This window comes from Capricornis sumatraensis, chromosome 3, assembly GCF_032405125.1.
Source record: "Capricornis sumatraensis isolate serow.1 chromosome 3, serow.2, whole genome shotgun sequence".
Lineage (NCBI taxonomy): Eukaryota > Metazoa > Chordata > Mammalia > Artiodactyla > Bovidae > Capricornis > Capricornis sumatraensis.
Window position 1 is genome coordinate 17,303,221 of NC_091071.1, and position 24,224 is coordinate 17,327,444.

At 49.9% G+C, this 24,224-nt stretch overlaps 1 protein-coding gene across 1 annotated transcript; it reads right to left on the minus strand.

Annotated features, from left to right (window-relative positions):
- KDM8 (lysine demethylase 8) lies at window positions 1–20,580 on the minus strand. Its single transcript, XM_068969300.1, has 8 exons — window positions 20,452–20,580; window positions 9,045–9,540; window positions 7,662–7,828; window positions 6,507–6,639; window positions 4,525–4,569; window positions 1,121–1,270; window positions 241–333; window positions 1–165 (listed from the first exon to the last, which is right to left on the minus strand). The coding sequence occupies exons 2-8, from the start codon at window positions 9,510–9,512 to the stop codon at window positions 1–3; spliced, it is 1,221 nt and encodes a 406-aa protein (XP_068825401.1). The 5' UTR covers window positions 9,513–9,540; window positions 20,452–20,580.
- Window positions 20,581–24,224: the final 3,644 nt, after the last annotated feature.

The window sequence follows — 24,224 nt, forward strand, 5'->3', positions numbered from 1 at the left end:
CTACGACCACCAGAAGCTGACGGAGAAGCTCAGGTCCAGGGCCCTCACGTAATGCCAATGCTTCGCTGGGATGAAGAGGACCTCGCCCGGGGACAGGACGCAGGACAGGAAGGGGGCCTCAGCAAACCTGGGGAACTTCTCCAGGTCGGGATTCTCCACGTCAACCTGAGAAAGTGAAGGGAGTCACCTGTCTGGTCTCAAGAGACAGGGTGGGGGTCCCACCGGGGCCCCCAGGCTCACCTGGCTCGTGTTGTGAAGAAGGTGTGTGTCGTGGGGGTACAGCGCCTCCGACTCCTGCGGGGAGTACAGCCGGATGTACTTCCTGCCCATCGCCTGCAGGGAAGAGACCCTTCCATGAGCAGGTGCCCGCTGTTCCCGCACACGCCCTCCCTGCCCAGCCTGCCCCACTCCCAGCAAGACGCGTTAGGTCGAGCGCCTTTGCTGCTGTCCTGAACCATCAGAAGGCACTTGGCTGTGGCCACTGCTGTTGAAGTGCTTTGTGTGTGTTGGCTAGTCCTCGCCATGACCCTCCAAGGTGGTTTATCATCCCCCCCGACATGCAGGCACAGAGAGGCCAAGCTGCCCACGTTCACAAAGCTGAGAGGGGACAGCTGTGTTCACGCCAGGTGGTCGGGCTTCCAGCCTCTCTGTCGCATCCCGGGCGGGGAATAGGCCCTGGACTGGAAGGACACTCTGGCTTGTCAAACCTCTCTGCCTATGACGGAAGGTTTTATAACAGGTCCCCGCTCCCCACCACGCCCCTCCCCTTATAACACACGCAGGCTTCCCTGTGTCCCAGGAAAACCACCCACTGGCTGAGCAACTTCCTTATATTTGACCTGGCTCTGATGGATGGCAGGGGGGTGGCAGCCGTTGGGGCACTTGCCCCATGCTGAGATGGCACCCGGCCCTGTTCTGCCTGTGTGAGGCATCCAATGGGATCCCAGACGATACAGGAGTCTGGAAGCAGCCCCTCCCCTCCCTGAGGCCAGGTACTGAGTCTCTGGTTTCACTTTGGTCCATGCCCCTGTCTGTGGTTCATCTCCTTGGTGTTTAAACATGGATAATGTGTGGCTGGGCCAGAAGGAAGGGGAAGGTCAAGGTTCTGAGCAGCTCCAACCTGGGCTAGGAAGTTCTGCTGGGGATCCTGGTGGAGCGGGGAGATGGTGCCTTGTGGACCGAACCAGGCATTGATGGTGATCTCCTCTTCCTCCCCGTCGCCCAGGCAGCAGTAATCGGGGATGCTGATGTCCTGCTTCAGTTCGGGGATCTGACAGAGCATATGAGGCAGGTTAAGGCCAGGCCTGTGCAACTCAGCAGCCTAGATGTCAACTGACTCTTAAGCAGAAGGCCAATACTGTCTTCTTGTGTAATATGACGCTAGCCACATTTTACTGCATAGGAATTTTAAATCAATTTTAAAAAGTAAATATATAATTACTAGGGAAGGGTTATAATTTTCAGATTTCTTTCCATGTCACATGCATTTTATCTTTATTTCCTTTTTTAAAAAACCTGACACCACTACTTTGTCTTAAAAATAAACCAGCTTACCATTTTCTAAATCTATCACAACATTTTAGAAAGTCAAAGAAAAAAGATGAGACTAAGTATTTATTTATCAAATCTCTGGAGAGGAAGGTTTTTCCAAAATTTACTGATGGTAAAGCAATCACAATCAGTACATTTAAGGTAAATGAAAATAAGTATATTAATATAAAATAAGTGTATTCCAATAAAATAGAAAATATCTGAACTGTGGTAAATGAAGGTTAATGTAGAACATTCATATAAAATAATAAGGATCCCAATATGTAAAGTTACACAAATAAGCAAAGGACAAAAATCAGATCATACATAAAAAGGCTTTCAGTCCCATCAGCAAAGAAATCCAAATTAAAAACTGTCATCATTTCCTACTAATCAAATTAGCAAAGACTGAAAAAGTGATAACACCCAGTGGTGCTGAGGATGTGGTAAAGTGGGCAGCCCCATGCCAGGCTGCTGGTGGCATCAAGTGATCATATGTGGAAGTCTTAAAGCTGTGCAGACCTTGACCCAGTTGGAAGTGAGCTTGTGCTGTGCCTTTGTGTGGAGGTGTCCCGGGGTGGGGGTGTCCTCCAGGAGGAGTGAAGTTGGGACTCCGGGGCAGGTGGGGGGCAGGCAGACAAGGCTGCACGAGGAGGTGGGTGGGCTCACCTGCCCCAGCATCATCAGTGAACATCTCTAATGAGATAAGATTCTCCCTCAGCTTATGATGGGGTTGCGTCCCAATAAGCCCATGGTAGTTTGAAAATATCAGAAGCTGAAAACAGAACATCATAGCTGAGCCTAGCCTGGCTTAAACGTGCTCAGAACACTTTCGTTAGCCTACACCTGGGCAAAAGCATCAAACACAAAGTCTATTTTATAACGGAGTGTTGACGGATATCACCCAATTTATTGGATCCCATACTGAAAGTCAAAACCAGAATGTTATCCAGGTCCAGAGTGGCTGAAGTGTATCCAGTGCTTACTGGTGTGACTGTGTGATGGACTGCATTGAGGGACCGGGGGACTCAGCCCAGCATCACATAGTATGGTAAACATACCACTAAGTCCAGGAAAAGAGCACGGTTCAAAATCCAAAGTACAGTTTCTACTGAATGCCTATCGCTTTGGTACGACCATAAAGTGGAATCATCATCATTTGGGGACTGTCTACTTTAAAACAGCAAGTACCCTCGGTGCAGCCCCCTCATGTCTTCCTATCCCCCACACCCACCCTACTTTCCGACCAGACAGCATGCAGCTGGGGCTCCACGGCCAGGTCTGGCGCGGAATCCATCGCCCAGAGGGAGGGGCCGGAGCTGCCTCTACAGGTCTGGTCAGGAAGTGGTTTCAGCCAGTGTGAGTGGTTTCCTCTGAGACTCTGGTTCTTTCCAAACGAGGCCAATCTACCGTAGCCCTGCCGAACCCCAACTGACAAGACTGCCTGCCATACTGGCAAGTGCTCCGGGACTCTGGGAAATTAAACACAGAATCAAGTTTGGTCCCCCAAATGTTGCAAAGGGGACCCACTCTGCTAGCTTAATCAGGGATCTTCAGAGCGAGCTCTCCAGGTCTGAAGGGACGTCTGCAGGCGCACTGGCCACTCCTTCAGTGCACACACCGCTAGGGAAGGCTGGAATGCTCTCCCTGCCGGGAGCTGGGGCTGTTTTGCTTGTAAAAAAAAGCTGCTGTGTCCACTGCTTTGGGTTGATGCAGAAGTTCATGACCTGAGGTGCCTTGTCCTGTGGGGTGGGGGGGTCCTCAAGCTACATGCAGGATCCCCAAGGCCTCTGGGAAGCACCTGCTTCTCCCCCGCCAGGCTCATCGTCACACCACACAGTTTCTGGCTGGGATTACGCCAGACCCTGGCCCTGTGGGATGCTGGGAAGCTGACTGGTCCCTGATGACATCATCAGGATTCCTGAGAGGTGATTGGTTGGCCAGATGATGTAACTGGGGGCGCGGGCCAAGGATTCAGAGACCCTAAGAGGAGAAACTGTCCCAGGTGGGGCTGAGACTTGAAGGCAGGCCTAGCACAAAATATTCTGAAACATGGGGTCACTGGGAGGAAAGTCAGTAAGAGGTTTTGGGGCAAGAGGCTTTGGGTGGGAGACCTTGAGCTTGGTGGAGAAGGCCCCAGAAGCCGTGCAGAAGCCAGCCAGACATCCCTTCTGTGCTGCATGGCAGCCCCAGGGCTCTGGTTGCTCAGACTGTCCCCATGGTAGTTGGAACAACAGAAGAGAAAACACACCTCTGGGGGCCTAAGACAAAAACGGCTTCAGAGCCTTTGTCCATCTTAAAAATAATCATGTTTTTGCCGCCTTCTCAATGTGCTTACTCGTATTCTAGTCAAATGGCAATTAGCTGCTCCAGGACAGGGAGCCAAGCTGAGGGCTGAGCCCTGGTACGACTGAGGCCAGGGGATGGGACAGGCCAGTCTCTTGAGATCACACAGCAGAGGCCTGATCAACTCAAATCCCCCTTTTCCTCATTTAGCAAGAGAGGATGGGGAAAGGACCCATGAGTCCTCACATGGGGAGGCCTAGGCAGGAGACCATAGCTCTCCTGGCCCCATCGCCGCCTCCCCGCTGTAACTTTGGACCTGCAGCTCCCAGAGGCTGGCAGAGTCCCAACTGGGGCTAAGGGTCAAGATCAGCAGGAACTCACTTGATCTGGGTCTGGTTGGAGCCTGCCACCCTCACCTGGCTCCCAGAACCAGTTCTGACCACACTCGGGCTTCCCATTCCATCCCCTGGGGGCCACCCGGAGGTGGCCTCCTCTTCCCTCAGCCCAGTCCCGGGGCCTGGCCTTCCCCCTGCTGCCTGCTGGTGAGAAGGGCATCAGGTGAGTGTGCCTCCCTACTCAGCGCAGGGGGCAGAACCAGGAGGAGGCAACTGAGGTTACTACCCCTTTCCTGCCCCCTGGGGCTAGTGCCCCAGAGTGAGGTGGGAGAAGGTGAGAGGGTGAAGTATGGAGGGGCGTGGTCTGACTCACCTGGTCAAAGAGCTGGTGCTGAGCAAGGTACCCGATGTCCTTCGGCTGCTCCACGGGAGAAAAACCAGAGGGGACACAGGAAGCCCTGTTAGTTGTGACAAAGAGGTCCCTGGAGCTGCCAGTTCAGCTGGCTCTCAGCATCCTGCCCATAGCAACCACCCAAGGGCCCTCCTCTTCATCCCTCTTGGACTCCCTCCTCGGAGCCCGGGGCCAATGTCATCCCTTGCCAGCCAGCAGGAATGGGCTGATGGGGGCACTTAGGGTCTGGTACTGCCTGTGCTAAAGAGGTGGGCCTAAGTAAGTCACCCAGAGCCCCGGGGCTCACTTTCCATGAAATGTGAAGGGGCTGCGCACACATAAGGATTTTTTAAAAATAAAAATGGAATCATACAATATGCATTACTTTGAAGTCTGCTTTTCAATTTAATGATACATCGTGACTATCTCTTCCAGTCGATACATACATATGTGATTCATTCTTTTGATGGATGCATGTTTTAGAGATAATGCATCATTATCCATTCAACCATCCCCCAGCTGGTAGACCTTCACATGGTTCTACCATGGTGTTTCAGTAAACAGTTGAATGCACACGTGTGTGCGTGCTGAGTCACTTCAGTTGTGTCCGACTCTTTGCGACCCCATGGGCTGTAGCCTGCCAGGCTCCTCTGTCCATGGGATTCTTGAGGCAAGAATACTGGTGTGGGATGCCATGCCCTTCTCCAGGGGATCTTCCCAACCCGCGTCTCTTATGTCTCCTGCATTGGCAGGCGGTTCTTTACCACTAGCGCCACCTGGGAAGCCCAAACAGCCGAATGCTCTGGTCCTTCTGTTTATATGCCTCCAAAAGTAGAACAGTGCGGTCAAGGAGCACACTCATTACACACATTTTAGATCTTAACAGCTTCTGCCAGGTTGTTTTCCCAACACTACATCATTTATGCCCTCGCCAGCCGTTAATGGGAGTGCCCACTTTCCCACATCTCTGACCACACAGGAGATGATCATTTTGTGAAAAATTCTGCCAAGCAGAAGAAAGAAAAGATCAGTGCTTTTCAAACCGGGCTCCTGGATGCTGAGGGATTCTCTGAGTATGCCTGAGGGCTTCTGCAAGGGTCAGATGGGGGCAGGTTAGATACAACGCTGGGCGCCCCTGACCCCAACAGTGGCCAGAGCGGCCAACAGGTATCAGGAAGAGGAAGACACCCAAGGTCCTCCCTGTTAAGAAATGACAAAATGGAAGACAATCTGGCAGTTCCTCAAAAGGTTACACACAGCGTGGCCACCTGCTCCAGCAATCCCTCTCTGCATATAGACCCAAAAGTGGAATCACATGTCCACACAAAAATGTTCATAGCATTTCTCATACTAGCTGAAAAGTGGACACAACCCAAATGGCCATCCACTGAGGAATGGATAAACAAGACGTGGGCTATCCATCAAAGGGATAGTATTTGGCCATAAACAGGTAAGTGCTGTGACAGAGATGATCCTTGAAAACATTATGCTAAATGAAGGAAGCCAGACACAGAAGGTCACATATTGTATGATTCCAACTATGTGAAATATCCAGAATTGGCAAATCCACAGAAACAGAAAGCAGATTCATGGCTGCCTGGGGATAGGTGGGGAGGAGATACAGGAAGTGACTACTCATGAGTGTGGGGTTTTTTAGGGTGATGAGAATGTTCTGGAATTACAAATCGGTGATGGTTGCACCATCTTGTAAATATACCAAAAAGCACTGAATTGTAACCCAAAAATAAATAATTAAAACCCTCCAAAAAACAAAAGGACCTGACATGGGGACCCATACATCCTGCCTTCCTTGCACTGGCCAGCCTACTGACAACAGGCCCTTCAAGTATGGTTTCTTGACTCCTCCAAAACCTCCCCTGGTGACATATGGAAGTTATTCTGCCCACACATGTAATGTGTTCCTTCCCTCAGGGGTATTAGGGGGCTGGAGTCGAATGACACACCTCATTCCTGATGTACTTGCTGATGAACTCGTTGACCGTCATGAGTGTCTGGGACCACTCCTCGTCCGTGTACCTGGACCCGACCTCTACGGGGACCGTGCGGCAGCCAGCGACTTCCTGGATGTACTCTAGACTATTCGGAAGACAGGGGTCAGCATTGCCATCGTTACGCTAAGACCTGCTGGGCGCCCTGCTAATCGCGCTTCACACTGGGCTCCTTTCATTGGCACAAAAGCTCACAAGGTGGAGGGAGACCCCACTTCACTGCAGAGGAGATGCAGGTGCAAAGAGGTGAGGTCACTTCCCTGCCTGGCACTGGGCAGCTGCTTGCAGATAAAACTGATGAATCTGGTTCTTGCTGGGCAGTTCTATTTTCCAGCTGGCCTAGCCTCCTAACTTCTCTCTCGCATGCCTTGTCACAAGCAGAGAGACCTTATTTGGGCCAGTGGTGAGGTGCCTGGTGAGTCCTCAGCTCTGGTGGCCGGGTGCCATGTCCAGCCCTGCCTGTCACCCACCAGGGGACCCACGGCAAGTTTCTTCACCTCTCTGAGCCCTTGTTCCTCGTCTGTAAAACGCAGGTGACGACAGTGCCCATCCCATGTCAGGGAAAACGATTACTCCCATAAAGCCACCGCCAAGACTCAGGCTGGCTCTGTCACCTGCCTGAGACACGCCTCCTCGTTTCCAGGCCACCATCCAGCTGCCTGATCTGACGCCTCCACCATGAACCTGGGGAGGGACTCAAAGCAGCCATGAGGAGACAGCAAACCCAGGAGCCCGTGGAGAGGGGGTGGGGCTGTCTTGGGTTCTTATTTCTACTTTCAAGCCTCGGGGACCCCTGAGAAAGTTCACAGAATTCCTGAGATCCTGCAAAATGGCATAATACACTTAACACTGGACTGCCATGATGCACTCATGAATAACTGCTTAGGGCAAACAGACTGCAGCCGGTAAGGACCTTATAACCTCTGGCACTGCTTCAGAGGACGGTGCCTTCAATGTAGGTTTAACCCCTCAGCAGTCCGTCTCACTTAATTGGCAGTTAAGCATCTATGAGGCTGTATTCTCTTGCGGGGCCATGGGAAGAGGAATTTGGGCATCTTTGGGGATGCTAATTTGTGAAGAGGAACCCTACAGCCCTCAGCAGACACCCACCTCCACTTCTTCATGCACGGCCAGTGGTTGGCCACGCCTTCCAAAATCACAGGCCTCCCTGGAACCAAAAAATGCTTCTTGAAGTACTGGAGGGATGGACAGTGAAGCCGGGGCACTGTTCTTTCTGTCATCACATCTGGAATCGGCATGTGGTCATTCCTCGCTTTCTGTTCAGAAAAGCAAGACGGCAACAACCACAGAAAGGTCAGAATTTGAGGCATTTCACCAGGAATTTGCATCAATGCTAGGAGAGTGGAGATGTACTTAGTAACAATAGTAACAGTTAACCTTTATCAGTATTACTGTGGAGCTGGAGAAGACTCCTAAGAGTTCCCCTGGACTACAAGGAGATCAAACCAGTCCATCCTAAAGGATATCAACCCTGAATACCATTGGAAGAACTGATGCTGAAGCTGAAGCTCCAATACTCTGTCCACTTGATGGGAAGAGCTGACTCATTGGAAAAGACCCTGATGCTAGGAAAGACTGAAGGCAGGAGGAGAAGAGGGCGACAGAGGATGAGATGGTTTGATGGCATCAACTGACTCAATGGACATGAGTTTGAGCAAACTCTGGGAGATGGTGAAGGACAGGGAAGCCTGGCGTGCTGCAGTCCATGGAGTTGCAAACAGTTGGACACGACTGAGTGACTGGCCACCACCCCGAGGATCTGTGGGGTATTCTCTGGCACGTGCCCTTAAACACCAGGAGGACACAAGTGTTAAGCACTCAGTTGTGTCCGTCTCTTTGCAGCTCCACGGACTAAAGCCTGCCAGACTCCTCTGTCCATGAAATTCTCCAGGCAAGAACACTGGAGTGGGTTGCCATTCCCTTCTCCAGGGGATCTTCCCAGCCCAGGGATCTAGCCCAGGTCTCCCACATTGCAGGCAGATTCTTTACCACTGGGTCACCAGGGAAGCCCATGAGGACACAGGCAAGGATCTAAAGGGCAGGACCAATCAGTCACACAAGTTGTAGCATCTCAAACTCGGCCACACAGAGACAGAGGCAGCCAGAAAAGGTGGTGACACTTCCACCAAGGGGCCAGGAAGAAGTTGAACGAGACAGGCTCTTGTTGGATATAGGGCTTGGCCACACCAACCCTCTGAGTCCTTTTTCTCAGGAACCACAATGCTCCCACCCTCCCACTCTCCCCAAGGAGCATGGCTTTTGCACAAGCTGAAAAAAAAAAAAAGTTGAGGAAAGAGGTTGCTCTGTTTCCAAATTGATGCAGATGCCATTTTTCAACAGGGGTCAGCACACCAGGGGGCTTCCCCCCAGGGGAGAGCTGACCCCTGACTTCTAGGAAAATAGGGCTGATGGATTTTTGTTGGGCGTGGCCACTGGCTGCCCCCCCCCCCGCTTCCCCCCGCCACCCCATGCCTTTGTGCCGGGCAGCTCCTGGCTCGGGCCGGGGGCAGGCCTCTTTCCGGACAGCAGGTGCTTCTGGAGGACAGCGGCGACTTTGAGGAGGATGTCTCCGAGGATGGCCGCCCCCATCAGCAGGCCCATGTCGCAGGCTTTCAGGGCGGCGGCCACGGAGGCGGCGTCCCCGGGCGGCTCGCACAGACACACGGCTTTCAGGAGGCAGCCGAAGGCGTACACCCGCCGCCAGTCCTTGTCCACGTGCTGCCAGGGCCCCGTGTTGAGCTTCTCCCAGGAGTAGTCCAGGAGCACCTCGCAGGTCTGCAGACACTCGCGCCGCTGGCCCCCGTGGAAGAGCTCGGCGGCTTCCTGCAGCAGCATCACCACGCTGCCCTCCACCTTCTCTCCCAGTTCCAGCTTCAGCTCCTCTTTGGTGCGGGGCAGGAGGGCCTGGAGGGCCTCCCAGAGCGCGCTGGGCCCCGCCATCGGGCCAGGCAGCTCAGTCTAATGGGTGCTAGAGGGAAAAAAAATATATATGAACAAACATATATATATATAAATATATATGTATATAAAACAAGCCCATCTATATAGATATATAGATGGGTTTCCCAGGTGGTGCTAGTGGTAAAGAACCCACCTGCCAATGCGGGAGATGTCAGAGACATGGGTTTGATCCCTGGGTTGGGAAGATCCCCTGGAGGAGGGCATGGCAACTCACTCCAGTATTCTTCCCTGGAGAATCCCATGGACAGAGGAACCTGGCAGGGTTGCAGGGTTGCAAAGAGCCAGACACGACTGAAGCGACTTAGCACGCACACACGGGGAAAAATAAGTTACAGCAAAACATGTTCTATGCCTATATACCTGTGGTTCTATATTTTCAAAAAATAAGCTTTCTTCAAAGCTAGGTCTGTGATGACATCCAGTGGCCAGAATGTCAACCACTGAGATTTTTCAAAAACCCAAATGAACTTTTTGGCCAACCCAATATATATAAAGAATTTTCCTAGATAAAGAGATCTAGAGACCATACACAGACCTGGTCCCCTACAGGTTCCCAAGGCTTCCCTACTTGTCCCGTGTAATGTACATCTTATCTGCACTGATTCTTCAGCACTGGTCTTTTCCTGTGAGGGCAGGGTCCCCGTCTGTTTGCGGTCACCACTGTACCTTCAGGGCCTGGCATAATACTAGGCACGCAGTGGTCACTAGACCCATGTTTGTTCAGAGGGGAACAACTGTCCTTGTCTGGAATGCCTCCAACACCCCTCCTCTCTGACAAACTCCTATCCCACCTTTAAGGCCCATCTTAAATGATCCCCTATGTGAAGCCAGCCAAGATTCACTGACAGTGTTTTGGGTTTGAATGGCCCCTGAGTTTCTTGCAGTCAGGCTCATAGTGGGCACTAAATTCAGACTACTGAAGGAATGTTACCTTAACCATCTCAGGAAGAAACCTGGAAATACATAAATCCTATACAAAAAGGTTTATCACAGTTGATGCCTTTAGTAATTTTAGCCTGGACATTATACACAGATGGCAGGCCAGTCTCCAGGAATAACTACTATTAAGTGACTAGTGTCCTGCTCACACTTATGGTTATCTATTTGCACTACTGTGTTGCAGGTGATGGCTTCCCAGGTGGCTCGGTGGTAGAGAATCTGCCTGCCAATGCAGGAGACACAAAGGATGCCGGTTTGATCCCTGGGCTGAGATCTCCTGGAGAAGGCAAGGGTACCCCACTCCACTATTTTTGCCTGGGAAATCCCAAGGACAGAAAAGCCTGGTGGGCTATAGTCCATGGGGTTGCAAAGAGTTGGATGCGACTGAGCACGCACACAGGTTGTAGGTGTTATACTAACAGCTGTCATATCCCTATCACATTTGAAACCAAGAAATAGGGACCGTCATGCTTTTGCAGAGACTGCTGGGTCAACAAACTTTACCTGTGAAGGGCTAGATATCAAACAGTTTAGGCTTTGCAGGCCATACAGTCACTGTTGCTGCTGCTCTGTTACGGTAGCATGAAAGCAGCTTTACACAGCGTGTACACAAATGGGTATGGTGTGTCCCAATGAAACCTGCTTTACAAAAACAAACTCTGGCTTAAAGTTCACCACGGTCCGTTCCATCTTCTTTCTGGGCACACAGTTAGACCCCATTTCTCTGTCTCACTTGCAGTTAGATGTGAGCATGACACCATGTTCCAGCTAATGCATGGAACAGGGCATGGAAGGGTCCAGGCCTGGTCCATAAACACTTCCTATACGAACCTCCACACCACCCCTACCCACTGACTGGAAGGGAAGGACTCTGAGGCCCCAGGGGATGGGCAGAGCCACAAGACAGCCCCCTAACCAGGAATGTCCAGGCCGGAATGCTTCATGTGCAAAAAATAAATGTGTGTTTTGCCACTGCAGTGTTGATGCTTGCTGTAACAGTTACCCTGCCCTGACACAACTGAGCGACTGAACTGAACTGAACTGAACTGACTGATCAGTAACTTCCTTCTGGTGCTGAGGAAAGAGAGGCAGAGAACACAGGGGGCATTTGTTGAGTGTCGGTGGCTTGAAATCTTTTCTCTTTCTTAACAACACATCTCCACTTCCTTTTGAGAGATTCCTTCATGCCCCGAGTTCAGTGTGGTGGGATGTTGCCAAGGGGTGGGTATGTGACCCACGCTAGTCAATGAGTTGCCCCTTTTGGATGTAAACTTTAAGGAGATCAGCTAGACCAGAGGCAGCTGACATTTCATTCTTCCTAGTGGCAGCTTCTGGACCAGACTGTTTTTGCTAGGGTCTCGCACTCATGGTCTACTAGTCCTAGGATGCAGAACCATTTTAGTTCTTGTCTTTTCCAAGTCCAGTTCTCCAGCTTTTTGTCTATTCCATGGGCTCCAAAAGCCTTCCAAGAAATTTCCTCTTGCTTATGTCAGCCAGGGTTGGTTTCTGAGGTTCATAATGAAAGAACCCTTCACACTCAGGAGCCACTGGTGGATGGTGAAGGCAAAAATGAAGACTTGCTTGTGATAAAGCCCCATCAGATGCTTCACTTCTTGGGAGGGAAGAAAGCCAGTCACCCTCTGGTGGAAGAGAGCCCAGTGATCCTTGCTTGCTACTATCAATCCCCCTTCTCTTGAGTATGGGCAGGACCTGTAATTTGAGTGGTAGGCAGAATAATGTCCCCCAAAGATGTCCACATCCTAAACCCCAGAACCTGTGAGGATGTTACCTAACATGGCAAAAGGGACTTTGCATATGTGACTAAGAATAAGGGATTACCCTGAGTTATCTGGCTGGGCCCAACATAACACTGAAGTCCTTGACATAATCGTTCCTGGCCAAAGTAAGGGTCAGAGGGGAATGTGATTGCAGAACTGTCAGAGAGATGCAGTGTTGCTCTGAAGATGGAGGAAGGGAGTCCCAAGCCAGGGAATGTGGGCAGTCTCTAGATGGTGGAAAAGGCAAGGAAACAGATTCTCCCCTAGAGCCTTTAGAAGAGGATGAAGCCCTCCTGCGACCTTGATTTTGATTCCATGTTGCACTTTTGGCCTACAGAACTGTAAGCTAATAAATTCTTATTGTTTTAAGTCACCAAGTTTGCGATAATTAGTTACATCAACAATAGAAAACTATTAATACATGCCTGCAACCAACAGCTGTGTAGGTTTGGTGTGTGTTAAGTGTGTTGGTCTCTCAGTCATGTATGACTCTTTGTGACCGCATGGACTGTGGCCTGCCAGGCTCCTCTGTCCATAGAATTCTCCAAGAGTACTGGAGTGGATGGCTGTTCCCTTCTCCAGGGGATCTTTCTAACCAAGGGATGGAACCCAAGTCTCCTGCATTGCAGGCAGATTCTTTACCGTCTGAGCCATGTGAAGCTATTAACTTTTTGGCCTAAGAGATGAGATGTCATTTCTGGAATCAGGTTCCATAAGACTGGAACATTCATCTGCTGGCAGACTCTCTCTACTGCCTTCTTGGTTTGCATGCACTGATGAGCAAGTGGCCCTGCTGTAGGGGCCCATATGACAAAGAACTCAGGGTGGCTTAGAACAACAGCAAACTAGGAACTGAGGGCCCTCCTGGAATCCAACAGCCCTCCAGAACTGAATTTTCCCAACAACCACAGGTGCTTAGTGGAGTAGGAAATGGTAACCCACTCCAGCATTTGTGACTGGCGAATTCCATGGACAGAGGAGCCTGGCAGGCTACTATCCATGCATACAGGCTCCTCTGTCCATGGAATACGCCATAGATAATAAGGCAAAAGGAGAAGACAGTGGGAGAGGATGAGATGGTTGGATGCATCACCAACTCAATGGACATGAACTTGGGGCAAACTCCGGGAGATAGTGAGGGACAGGGAGGCCTGGCGTGCTGCAGTCCATGGGGTCACAAAGAGTCAGACGTGATTTAGTGATAGAACAACAGAAGATAGTAAGCACTTCTATGAGATTTCCTGGACACGTTGGGACTCTATCTATAACTCAGAGAGAACAGGAAGACAGACATGGCTCCCTTCGGCCCTAATGTGTGTGAAGAGGTAGCAGTAGATAGAGAAGCAAACTTGCGTGCAGGATGCTAGAGATATGGCCCCTGAAGGTGCGCCAGGCAAGCCATTCCTATTTCCGGGCCCCATTCCAGCTCACTCCCCACCAGCTCAGGAATATGTGTATTCAGCAGGTAGAATCCATAAGAGTATGATATGAACTGCCTCATTCCCTCCCCTAAATGATGACCCTACAAAGCTGATAACGTACATGAAGTGTTTACTGTAAGCCAGGAATGCTCCAAGTACTTTATATATACTCAGCTCTTACAGAAACTCTGAGGAAAGTATTATTACCTCCATCTTACAGATAAGGAAGCTGCAGCAGAGAAGTTAAGTGACTTCCCAAAGCAATTCAGCTAGTTTAAGAGGTGGAGCAGAAATTTCAAACTCAGGCAGGACTTCCCTGGTGGTCCAGTGGTTAAGAATCCACCTGCCAGTGCAGGGGACGCCAGTTCGATCCCTGGTCCGTGAAGATCCCCCATGCCTCGGGGCAACTAAGCCTGTGCATCACAACTATGAACCCGTGCTCTAGAAACCACACTCCGCAACAAGAGACGCCACCTGAATGAGAATCCCAAGCACTGCTTGGGATTAACCCAAGAGAGTAACCCCTGCTCTCTGCAGCTAGGGAAAGCCCGCACGCAGCAAGGACAATTTAGCACAGCCAACATAAATAAATATTTAAAAAAAAAACCCCAAACCTCAGTCTAGTCCCCCAATCTGTGATCTATAGATGAGGGAACAGAGCCGCAAGACCACGAGCCAACACATGGTGAAGCCAGACAGCTGGGTTAATTCCATTTTTCTTTTTGGCCGCACCATGCCGCATGTGGGATCTTAGTTCCCAGGCCAGGGATTGACCCCATGGCCCCTGTGATGGAAGCACAGGGTCCTAACCACTGGGCCGCCGGGGAATTCCCTAGGTTAACTCTGAAGAAAACTCTGAGGAATTATTATTATCCTCATTCTACAGATGAGAAAATCCTATCACTTCCCACAAGAGAAGGGCAAACCTTTCCCACTTGTTACTGTGTTTGGGGGACCTCATCCTGGTCCTGTCCAAAAGTAAGAGCGGTCTATTATGGTTTCCCTAGCATCCCCGTCTAATTTTGCTCCTCACAATATTGGGAAGTGAACAGGGATGTACGTGGTCATTTTCCCTGAAACCCCACCCTCCTATTTCGCTGATGAGGAAACTAAAGTCCAGGAGGAAAAATGAAGTGACTCAACCAAAACACCACAGTCAATCAAGGGCACAGAGACAGGACTTAAAACTTCTGGTCAACCTCCATGCCCTTTCCCTCTGTGCCACGTCAATGCTCCAGGCTTTGTCTGTCTCTTGGGGCTCGTCACCCAGCTTGCAGATCTTAGCTCCCCAGCTAAGACTGAACCACGCTCCTGCAGTGAAAGCGCCGAGTCCGGGCCTCTGGATCGCCAGGGAGTCTCCAATGCTGCCTGCTTTGTGTACATTATCTAACATATCCCTCGCAACTCTACAATGTGAGGTTTTACAGGTGAGTGAAGTGAGATTTGAGAAAATAAGCAATGTGTCCAAAACTTTATATCAAGTGGCAGTGTGTACCCAGAACACGCTTTGTGTTCAGGCATAAGGACTGTGTCAGCTTTTGGAGCTCTGGATCCCAGCTCAGGCCTTGGTTCACAGTGGTTATCCTTCCCAGCTGGCTTACTGCATGACAGGACTCAGACAGCCTGAGTGGCCCGGCCCAAGCCTGCCAGGATGATTCCTGTCTCCAGCTCCTAGAAGATTCTTAAACACCTTGCATTGGCCTCGTTAACAGCAATCTTAGAAAAGTTTCACAGTGCAGCCTTCCAGCGCTGGTGGTCTTATCCACCAGCCACATGCAGAAGAGCACGTGGACCCACCAACTGGGTGGCCTCAGGGCTCATCTCCCTGAGTGTCTCATGTAAGTCTTATAAAGCAATTTTTTTTCAAGTGGCAAAACATGAGTAATTTTAATTTTCTTCTTTCTTTTCTGCTTTCCACATTTAAAACATTTTTATTTGCTTTTGATTGAAGGATAATTGCTTTACAATATTGTGCTAGCTTCTACCATACAGCGGGGCTTCCCTGATAGCTCAGTTGGTAAAGAATCCACCAGCTATGCAGGAGACCCTGGTTCGATTCCTGGCTCGGGAAGATCCCCTGGAGAATGGATAGGCTACCCACTCCAGTATTCTGGCCTGGAGAATTCCATGGACTCTATAGTCCATGGGATTGCAAAGAGTCAGACAGGACTGAGCGCCTTTCACTGCCATACAGCAACATCAATCAGCTACAGGTATACATATGTCCCCTCCCTCTTGAACCCCCATCCCACCCCTCTAGGTTGTCACACAGCACTGGTCTGAGCTCCTTAAGTGGTATTTGAAAAATCTCATCTTGGGTGTGCAAAGACCTCAGAGGCCTCATATTCTTCTGGCTTCTCACAAAGGTCTATAAAAAGGTCTCCCAGAAGACCACTTATTTGCCTTAATGGAAAAACGGCTTCTACTGGGCCTACGTACCAGCTCTGTAAATTGGTCTCTTGTGGCCTTATTAAATAGCCTCCTAGAGGGTTTCAAATGACCTATAAACTAGTTCCCTAGGATGCAGACTTTTAACCTTTGCAAACCGGCCTCCCCAGGTGACGTCGCAGAGCTCACAAAGGCCTGACAAAACCAGCCTTCAAGGTGCCCTTATGTGCTGCTTTGCAAAATGGCTTCCCAAAGTGGTCTTGCATTTGGTTTTCATAAATACAAATGAAAGGTGGTTGAATGGCTGCTTTGCCAACTGGTCGCGGGAGAGCCTCAGGTGGATGGCCACATGGACCACCCTTCTGAGAGGGGGGCCTCAAGACGGCTGTACAAAACAGCCTCCTCTTGGCCACATTAAATAGCCGGAGGAATTTACTTTGAATCCAGAGTTCCTCAGCAAATGTCTTACAACCAGGCCTTCAGAATCTTATGCTGACACTGCACGACACAGCCTTTCAGAGGTGGGAGCTTCAGGAGAGCCGAGTTCGTTTTCAAAATGGTTTTACAGGTTGCCTCTGTATGAGTCACTGAAATGGCCCTGCAGGTCTCATGACTGACCTTAAACACTAGCCTCCCAGAGAGCCTTACAAGGGCACCACGTGGCAGCCACAGTGAGGTGCCATGCTGGCCACCATCTGTGTGCGTGCGTATGTGTGCACCAAGTCGCTTCAGGCCTGTCCGACTCTGCGACCCCACGGACCATAGCCCGCCAGGCGCCTCTGTCCATAGGGTTCTCCAGGCAACCCATGGAGTGGGTTGCCAGGCCCTCTTCCAGGGGATCTTCCTGACCCAGCGATCATACAGGCATCTCTCACATCTCCTGCACTGGCAGGCAGGCTCTTTACCAGTAGCAAAACTGGGAAGCTCATTCAGGCCTCACATCCAGGCTTTACAGATCAGGCTTCCAGCATTCCCCATTGGTCTGACAGAAAGGTTTCTTGACAATTGTTACCAAGCAATTTTCTGGAGAAAGGTATCAGCCTGAATAGCCTCATGGCCTGGCTTTGCTGATTTGCTTCCCAGAGTTCCTCACTGAATTTCCTTTTTAATAAAAGGTTGTAGTAAATGAAGGGGGCCTTCCAGAGGAGGGAATCAGGGTAAATTGTATGAACAGTCTTTCAGAGTGGGACTGTGGACTGGCCTTTACACTGCCCATCTGCCCACCCCCCACACCTGACCAAGAGCTCCACATAAAAGGGACACGCGTGTTGCACAAACAGCCTCTGGTAATTAGCTATAGGTCGGTTAACCACAGAATTTACCATACAAACCAGGATGCCAGGCAGTGCTGAGTTGCTCAGTCATGTTCAACTCTTGTGACCTCATGGGCTGTAGTCTACCAGGCTCCTCTGTCTGTGGAATGTCCCAGGCAAGAATACTGGATGGGTTGCCATTTCCTACTCCAGGGGATCTTTCCGACCCAGGGATCAAACCTAAGGCTCCCATGTCTCCTGCACGGGCAGGTGGTTTCTTCACCTGGGAAGCAGGATGCTATGTATATAAGCCTTTTATTTATAAGCCTAAGCTTGGTAAAATATACATTTATTTTTCTCTTTCAAAATTGTTTATTTTCATCATTTTCTCTGTTCTTTACTGCTTGGGACCGTCATTTCTGCATGTAGGAATTTCACATTACACAAGTCAAATACCGGAAGTGCTGAATACTGGAAGTAGCTTTCAGGGACGAGTTATAAACTGGCATTATTCCAGGCAAATTGACACCCACAGTCCCCCAAATCATCAGTTTAGTTCAGTTCAGTCTCTCAGTCGTGTCTGACTCTTTGCAATCCCATGGACTGCAGCATGCCAGGCCTCCCTGTCCATCACCAACTCCCAAACTAATGACTGAGTCTGTGATGCTATCCAACCAGCTCATTCTCTGTCATCCCCTTCTCCTCCCGCTTTCAATCTTTCCCAGCATCAGGGTCTTTTCAAATGAGTCAGTTCTTTGCATCAGGTAGCCAAAGTATTGGAGTTTCAGCTTCAGCATCAGTCCTTCCAATGAATATTCAGGACTGATTTCCTTTAGGATGGACTGGTTGAATCTCCTTGCTGTCCAAGGGACTCTCAAGAGTCTTCTCCAAGACCACATTTCAAAAGCATCAATTCTTCAGCACTTATCTTTCTTTATAGTCCAACTCTCACATCCATACATGACTACTGAAAACATCATAGCTTTGACTAGATGGACCTTTGTTGGCAAAGTAATGTCTCTGCTTTTTAAGAAGCTGTCTAGGTTGGTCATAACTTTTCTTCCAAGGAGCAAGCGTCTTTTAACTTCATGGCTGCAGTCACCATCGGCAGTGATTTTGGAGCCCAAAAAAATAAAGTCTGTCACTGTTTCCACTGTTTCCCCATCTATTTGCCATGAAGTGATGTGACCAGATGCCATGATCTTAGTTTCCTGAATGTTGCCATACAAAAAAGCCCGAGTGGCCTTCTAAACTCACCTTAAAGTCAGTCTCCCTGGGATTAACTGGCATTGGCCTTAAAAGATGTCTTGTTGGTTACAGATGGCTGTTTTTCAAAAGGGGTGAGGGTAGAGGTGAATTGCCTTTTATAAAAGGTTGTATTAAATGAACAAACCTTCTAAAGAATGTTCCTGTGTCCTAGCTTTGTAAACTGACCTCCCAGAGCACCACCTGTCTGTACTGGCCTCTCCATGTAAGACAGCTTTCATGGGAAGGTCAGGTACTGGCTGCATAGAACTGCTCTTCTCAGTGGACTGACTTGACTTCTTACATAAAGGTCTGTTTGCTGGCATATGAAATAATCTTGAAAAGGTGGGGGTGGTGCTGGGGGGCTTGTCGGAAAAAGACTGTATGAGCTAGCCTCTCACAGTGACTTTTGCCTTGGCTGTACAGACCACTCTAAAGTGAACTTCAAAACAGCTTCTTGCTGGTCACGTAAAACACCAAGGAGCCAAGTACAGGCTGTACACAACCAATGGCCTAACTCGGGTCCCAAGCTTCATGAATTCACATCCAGATGGAGTACATCATTGGAAAGTGGTGTCTGGCTGGCTGTTAGACAACAACCTAAGTGGGTTCCTCTCAGCTCTAAAATAAAGCCTTCTGGAAGCCACTGCAGCCATCCCAGAATTCTCTTAAATTATCTTTAAGGCTCTGAAGTGCTTCTCGGAATATATCAGCTTCAATCTAGCTTTCTGGGAACAGGCCGCTCAGTTCTGTAAAGTGCAGAAAGGCTTGGGGTGGAGACTGCTGGTGTGATCCCAGCACCTGCCCTGACTTGCTCTAACCCTGCTAAGCACCACGACTTATCTTTGCTGGATTCCGAGGGCGCATAATGCGACACCTATGCTCAGAGTTAACCCCTGTTGAGTCAGCCACCCGCTTCCTCCAGGCGGCCACATGCACAGGCCCCATCGGGTCCTCCAGGACGGGTGGGCTAGACGGGCTCTATGTATCCCCACCATGCCTCTACCGGGAGATTTCACATCTTTTCCCTTCCCAGCACCTCTCCCGGGACTTTTATTTCCCTCGGTCTGCATTCGGGGCCCGATGGTTCAAGCCTGCTCAGTCTTCCTAGTTCCAGACCGACAACAAAGGGTAACTGGCCAGGCAGAGATGGGCGGCATGCACCTGCCGGTATAAACACTGCGAAGCGCAGGGGCCTTCGAGTCGCATCAGTGAAAGTTGCTCAGTCGTGTCCGACTCTTTGCGACCCCATGGACTCTCCTGGAATTCTCCAGGCCAGAATACTGCAGTGGGGTACCTTTCCCTTCCCCTCCAACGGATCTTCCCAACCCAGGGACTGAAGCCAGGTCTCCCCCATTGCTGGCGAATTCTTTACCAGCTTAGCCACCAAGGGAAGCCCAAGAATATTGGAGTGAGTAGCCTATCCCTTCTCCAGGGGATCTTCCCGACCTAGGAATCGAACCCGGGTCTCTCCTGCATTGTAGGCGGATTCTTTACCTGTTGAGCTACCGGGCAAGCGAGCTACGAACCAATCAGACACTAAAAACGGCGCAAGCGCACAACAGCCTGGTCGCACGCAAGCGCAAAAAGCAATACCTGGCATAAGGAGAGCACTACGCACGCGCGGGACCTAGGCCCTCTTCTCGGCGGCTTTGGAGAGTCGACCCGCTAAACTGCGTTCTCAGAGCGCATGCGCCGCCCTGGTTTTCCCCTCCCCAAGGCCTCGCTGAGTTTCGGGCTTTGAAGGGCTGCCCCGGGCTTTCCAAGGCGCACGCGCGAGACAGTCCCTGCCCGCTTTCCCTCTACATCCGACGCCTGCGCAGTCCTCCCCCTTTGTCCGGCCTCCGTTTCTAAGGAGCCAGAGCTGTTCACTTCTCTCGAGTTGCTCGCCTACCTGGCTCAGATTTGGACGGTATCGACACGCCGGAGGCCGGCGACGACCTGTCCTTTGAAAACCGAACGCTCCGGCCCTCCGAGCAGTCAGAAGCTTGCCGGAGTATCGATCACTGGCAGCTCGATTGCCCACCAAAGCATGCCTAGCGAAGCGCCGAGTGATCGATGCCGTGGCCCCGCCCCGCCCGATTTTAAAGGCGAGAGGGTGGAGCTGTGTTCTAGGGTTGTTGGGCCTTTCCCTTGGTTTCTTCTCTGTGGGATGGGGACACGCGCGATTACCTCTGTAACGGTACCGTATACAAAGCAGTTTCTCACCCACATTTTATCAGTCAGTCCTCTTTTTTCAGAGAGATGAATCAAGGTAAGCCAGTCCATCCTAAAGGAAATAAATCCTCAATTTTCATTAGAAGGACTGATGCTGAAGCTGAAGCTCCAGTACTTTGGCCACCTGATGCGAAGAACCGGCTCATTAGAAAAGACCCTGATGCTGGGAAAGATTGAAGGCAGGAGGAAAAGGGAATGACAGAGGATGAGATGGTTGGATGGCATCACCGACTGGATGGACATGAGTTTGACCAAGCTCCGGGAGATGGTGAAGGACAGGGAATGCTGGTGTGCTGCAGTTCATGGTCTTGCAAAGAGTCGGGCACTACTGAGCAACTGAACAACAGCAGAATCAAGGTTCAGTGAAATAAAGTGGCCAAATATTTGTACTTTAGGAAAGTCGCAGATGCTGACTTTTCAAAGTTCACCCCCAAGTCCTGCATCCATGGCCTGTAGAAGTGAGGAGGACCAGGGTGTCAGTGTGGAGTGGCATGCAGGGGGTCAGAGCCTTCACTTCTGCCCCTGCTGCCTTGATGTTGGGTGGCGTGGGCATCACCCCAGGGCGTCTGGTTTTGATCATTCACCCTATGGCCTTAAAGGACCAGGCCGTTGGAAGCGCTGAGAGTTTGGCTCATACTAGTTTTGGAGGCTAGGTAGAAATGGGAAGGAAACTCATTTGCTGGTGTTAACGAAAACTTTATTTGTGACATTTTTTAAAGAAGGTATTGTTTAGTCGCTAAGTCGTGTCCAACCGTTTGCAACCCCATGGAATGGAGCCTGTGAAGCTCTTCTGTCCATGGGATCTTCCAGGCAAGAATACTGGCGTGGGCTATCGTTTCTTTCTCCAGGGGATTTTCCTGACCCAGGGTTCAAACCCCGGTCTTCTGCATTGGCAGGTGAGTTTTTTTTTTTTTTTTTTTTACCACTGAGCCACCTGGGAAGCCCTAAAAGCAGGCTTTATCTGTGGAAGACTGCTGCAGTGGAACGTGGGGTGGGGGCGCGCTATGTTGTGATAGGGTAGAGATGAAGTACAGCTCTGAACACAGAAGGACAAGTGGAGATTGATAGCCAAGGAGCAAGGTCTGGCTCAGTGGACAGAAACCTGCTAAGAGGAAGTGTCATGGGTAAGGGGAATTCTAACTGAACCAAGTTCACAGAGTTTTTGCTGATGGCAGGCCAGGGTGATAAGATATCAAGGGCGGAGGATAAGGATTGTGATCAGATATGAAGGGTCGGGGATTTTTGCTAAACTGACCCATCAGAATTCTTGGTGAAACTAGAGTAAACAGATTAAAAACAGAGCCCAAGGGCATGGTCTAGTTACAAAGAGGACTCATCAGAAGAGTCTGAGTAGAGTTAAGTTGAGGAGAGAGTCTTTGTCACTGGTTACTAGGGATGTGTCAGGCGTTGTCTGGGCCCCTTGGATTTCCCAAAATTACATAATTGTCTCCACAACCCTGTGTTGTTCAGTCGCTGAGTCATGTCCAACTCTCTGTGACCCCATGGACTGCAGCACCCAAGGCTTCCCTGTCCTTCATCATCTCCAAGAGCTTGCTCAAACTCGTGTCCATCGAATGATGCCATTCAACCATCTCATCCTCTGCTGTCCCCTTCTCCTCCTGTCTTCAATCTTACCCAGCATCAGAGTCTTTTCCAGTAAGTCGGCTCTTCGCATCATGTGGCCAAAGTATTGAAGCTTCAGCCTCGGCATCAGTCATTCCAATGAATATTCAGGATTGATTTCTTTTGGGATTGGTGGTGGTTTAGTTGCTAAGTTGTGTCCGACTCTTGGGACTCCATGGACTGTAGCCTGCCAGGTTCCTCTGTCCATGGGATTCTCCAGGCAAGAATACTGGGGTGGGTTGCCATTTCCTTCTTCAAGGGACCTTCCTGACCCAGGAATCGAACTCAGGTCTCCTGTATTGCAGGCAGATTCTTTACCGACTGAGCTACAAGGGAAGTCCTCCTTCAGGATTGACTGGTTTGATCTCCTTGCAGTCCAAGGGATTCTCAAGAGTCTTCACCAACACCGCAGTTTGAAAGCATCAATTTTTTGGAGCTCAGCCTTCTTATATGGTCCAACTCTCACACCCATATATGACTACTGGAAAAACCATAGCTTTGACTAGACAGACCTTTGTCAGCAAAGTAATGTCTCTGCTTTTTAATCACTGTCTAGGTTTGTCATAGCTTTTCTTCCAAGGACAAATGTCTTTTAATTTCATGTCTGGAGTCACCTGATCTGCAGTCATTTTGGAGTCCAAGAAAATAAAGTCTGTCACTGTTTCCATTGTTTCCCCGTCTATTTGCCATGAAATGATGGCACCAGATGTCATGATCTTCATTTTTTTGAATGTTATGTTTTAAGCCAGCTTTTCTCACAACCCTGTGCAGTCAAGATTATCATGTTGATCTCAGTGACCTTGACCTGGCAGTAGCTTTAAGCAAAATTTCAGTTCCCTGGCCAGAGACTGAAGTCAGGCCTTGACAATGAGAGTGCTAAATCTAGCCCCTAGACCTCCAGGGCAGAGGCCAGTGACAAAGCCCTGGCTCGTAAGCTCTATCTAAATGCTTTTCCACATAGAAAGTAGTGAAGCAAGTAAGGTGTTTATTAGGAGGGAAAAGAGTGCTTGGGGATAGACACATGGGTGGACTCAGAGAAAGAGTCATGCCCTCACGGTAGGTTGAGTCACTCATATGGGGCATTTCTTCTGGATTCCCTTTGACCAATCATCTTGCTTTGCCTGGCTCTGAGTCCCTATTTGGTTACTCACGGTGCTTCCCTGCATGCACATGTGTCTTTTAGCCAAGGTAGATTCCAGTAGAGGCTTGTGGGCTGGATGACAGCACTCTCTTTTTGACCTCCAAGGGAGCTTTCTGAGCATATGTATATTTGGGACGATCTCCTTGACTTTGAGAATGAGAAATACGTGGTCTCTGTCTTTTGACTGGGCGGGGCTCATCTCCTCTAACTCTTCATCTTGGAATATCTGTCCACCGGGACAAACTTCAGCTGCTCAGTCTGAGGCCCATCTATCTCCTATAGATGGTCCTATAGTCCTATAGACTATAAATGTCTCATTTATAGTCCAGGATACTGAAGCTTGCTGAAGGCCACTTCAGCTGATCAGTGGATTTTGGCAACTGTGCTAGCACCTGAGAAAACACACTGAATCAAGTTACCCGGCCCTTATGGACCTCACAGTGAGAGTCACGGGTATTTATTGAGCCTTTACTGTGCACTCAGTGCTTCCAAGTTACTTTAAAAATATTAAAATCATAGATAGCTATTTTAATTATCATCCCCAGTTGAGTGATGATAGGGTTCAATTGCACCCTATGCTCTTGGGAAACAGGATGAAAGAAAGTCCCCTTACCCCTTTTTTTTCGTTCTGGAAAACCGCTTGCTGCAAAGAACCACCCTTCCTCTTATGACCTGGGGAAAACTCA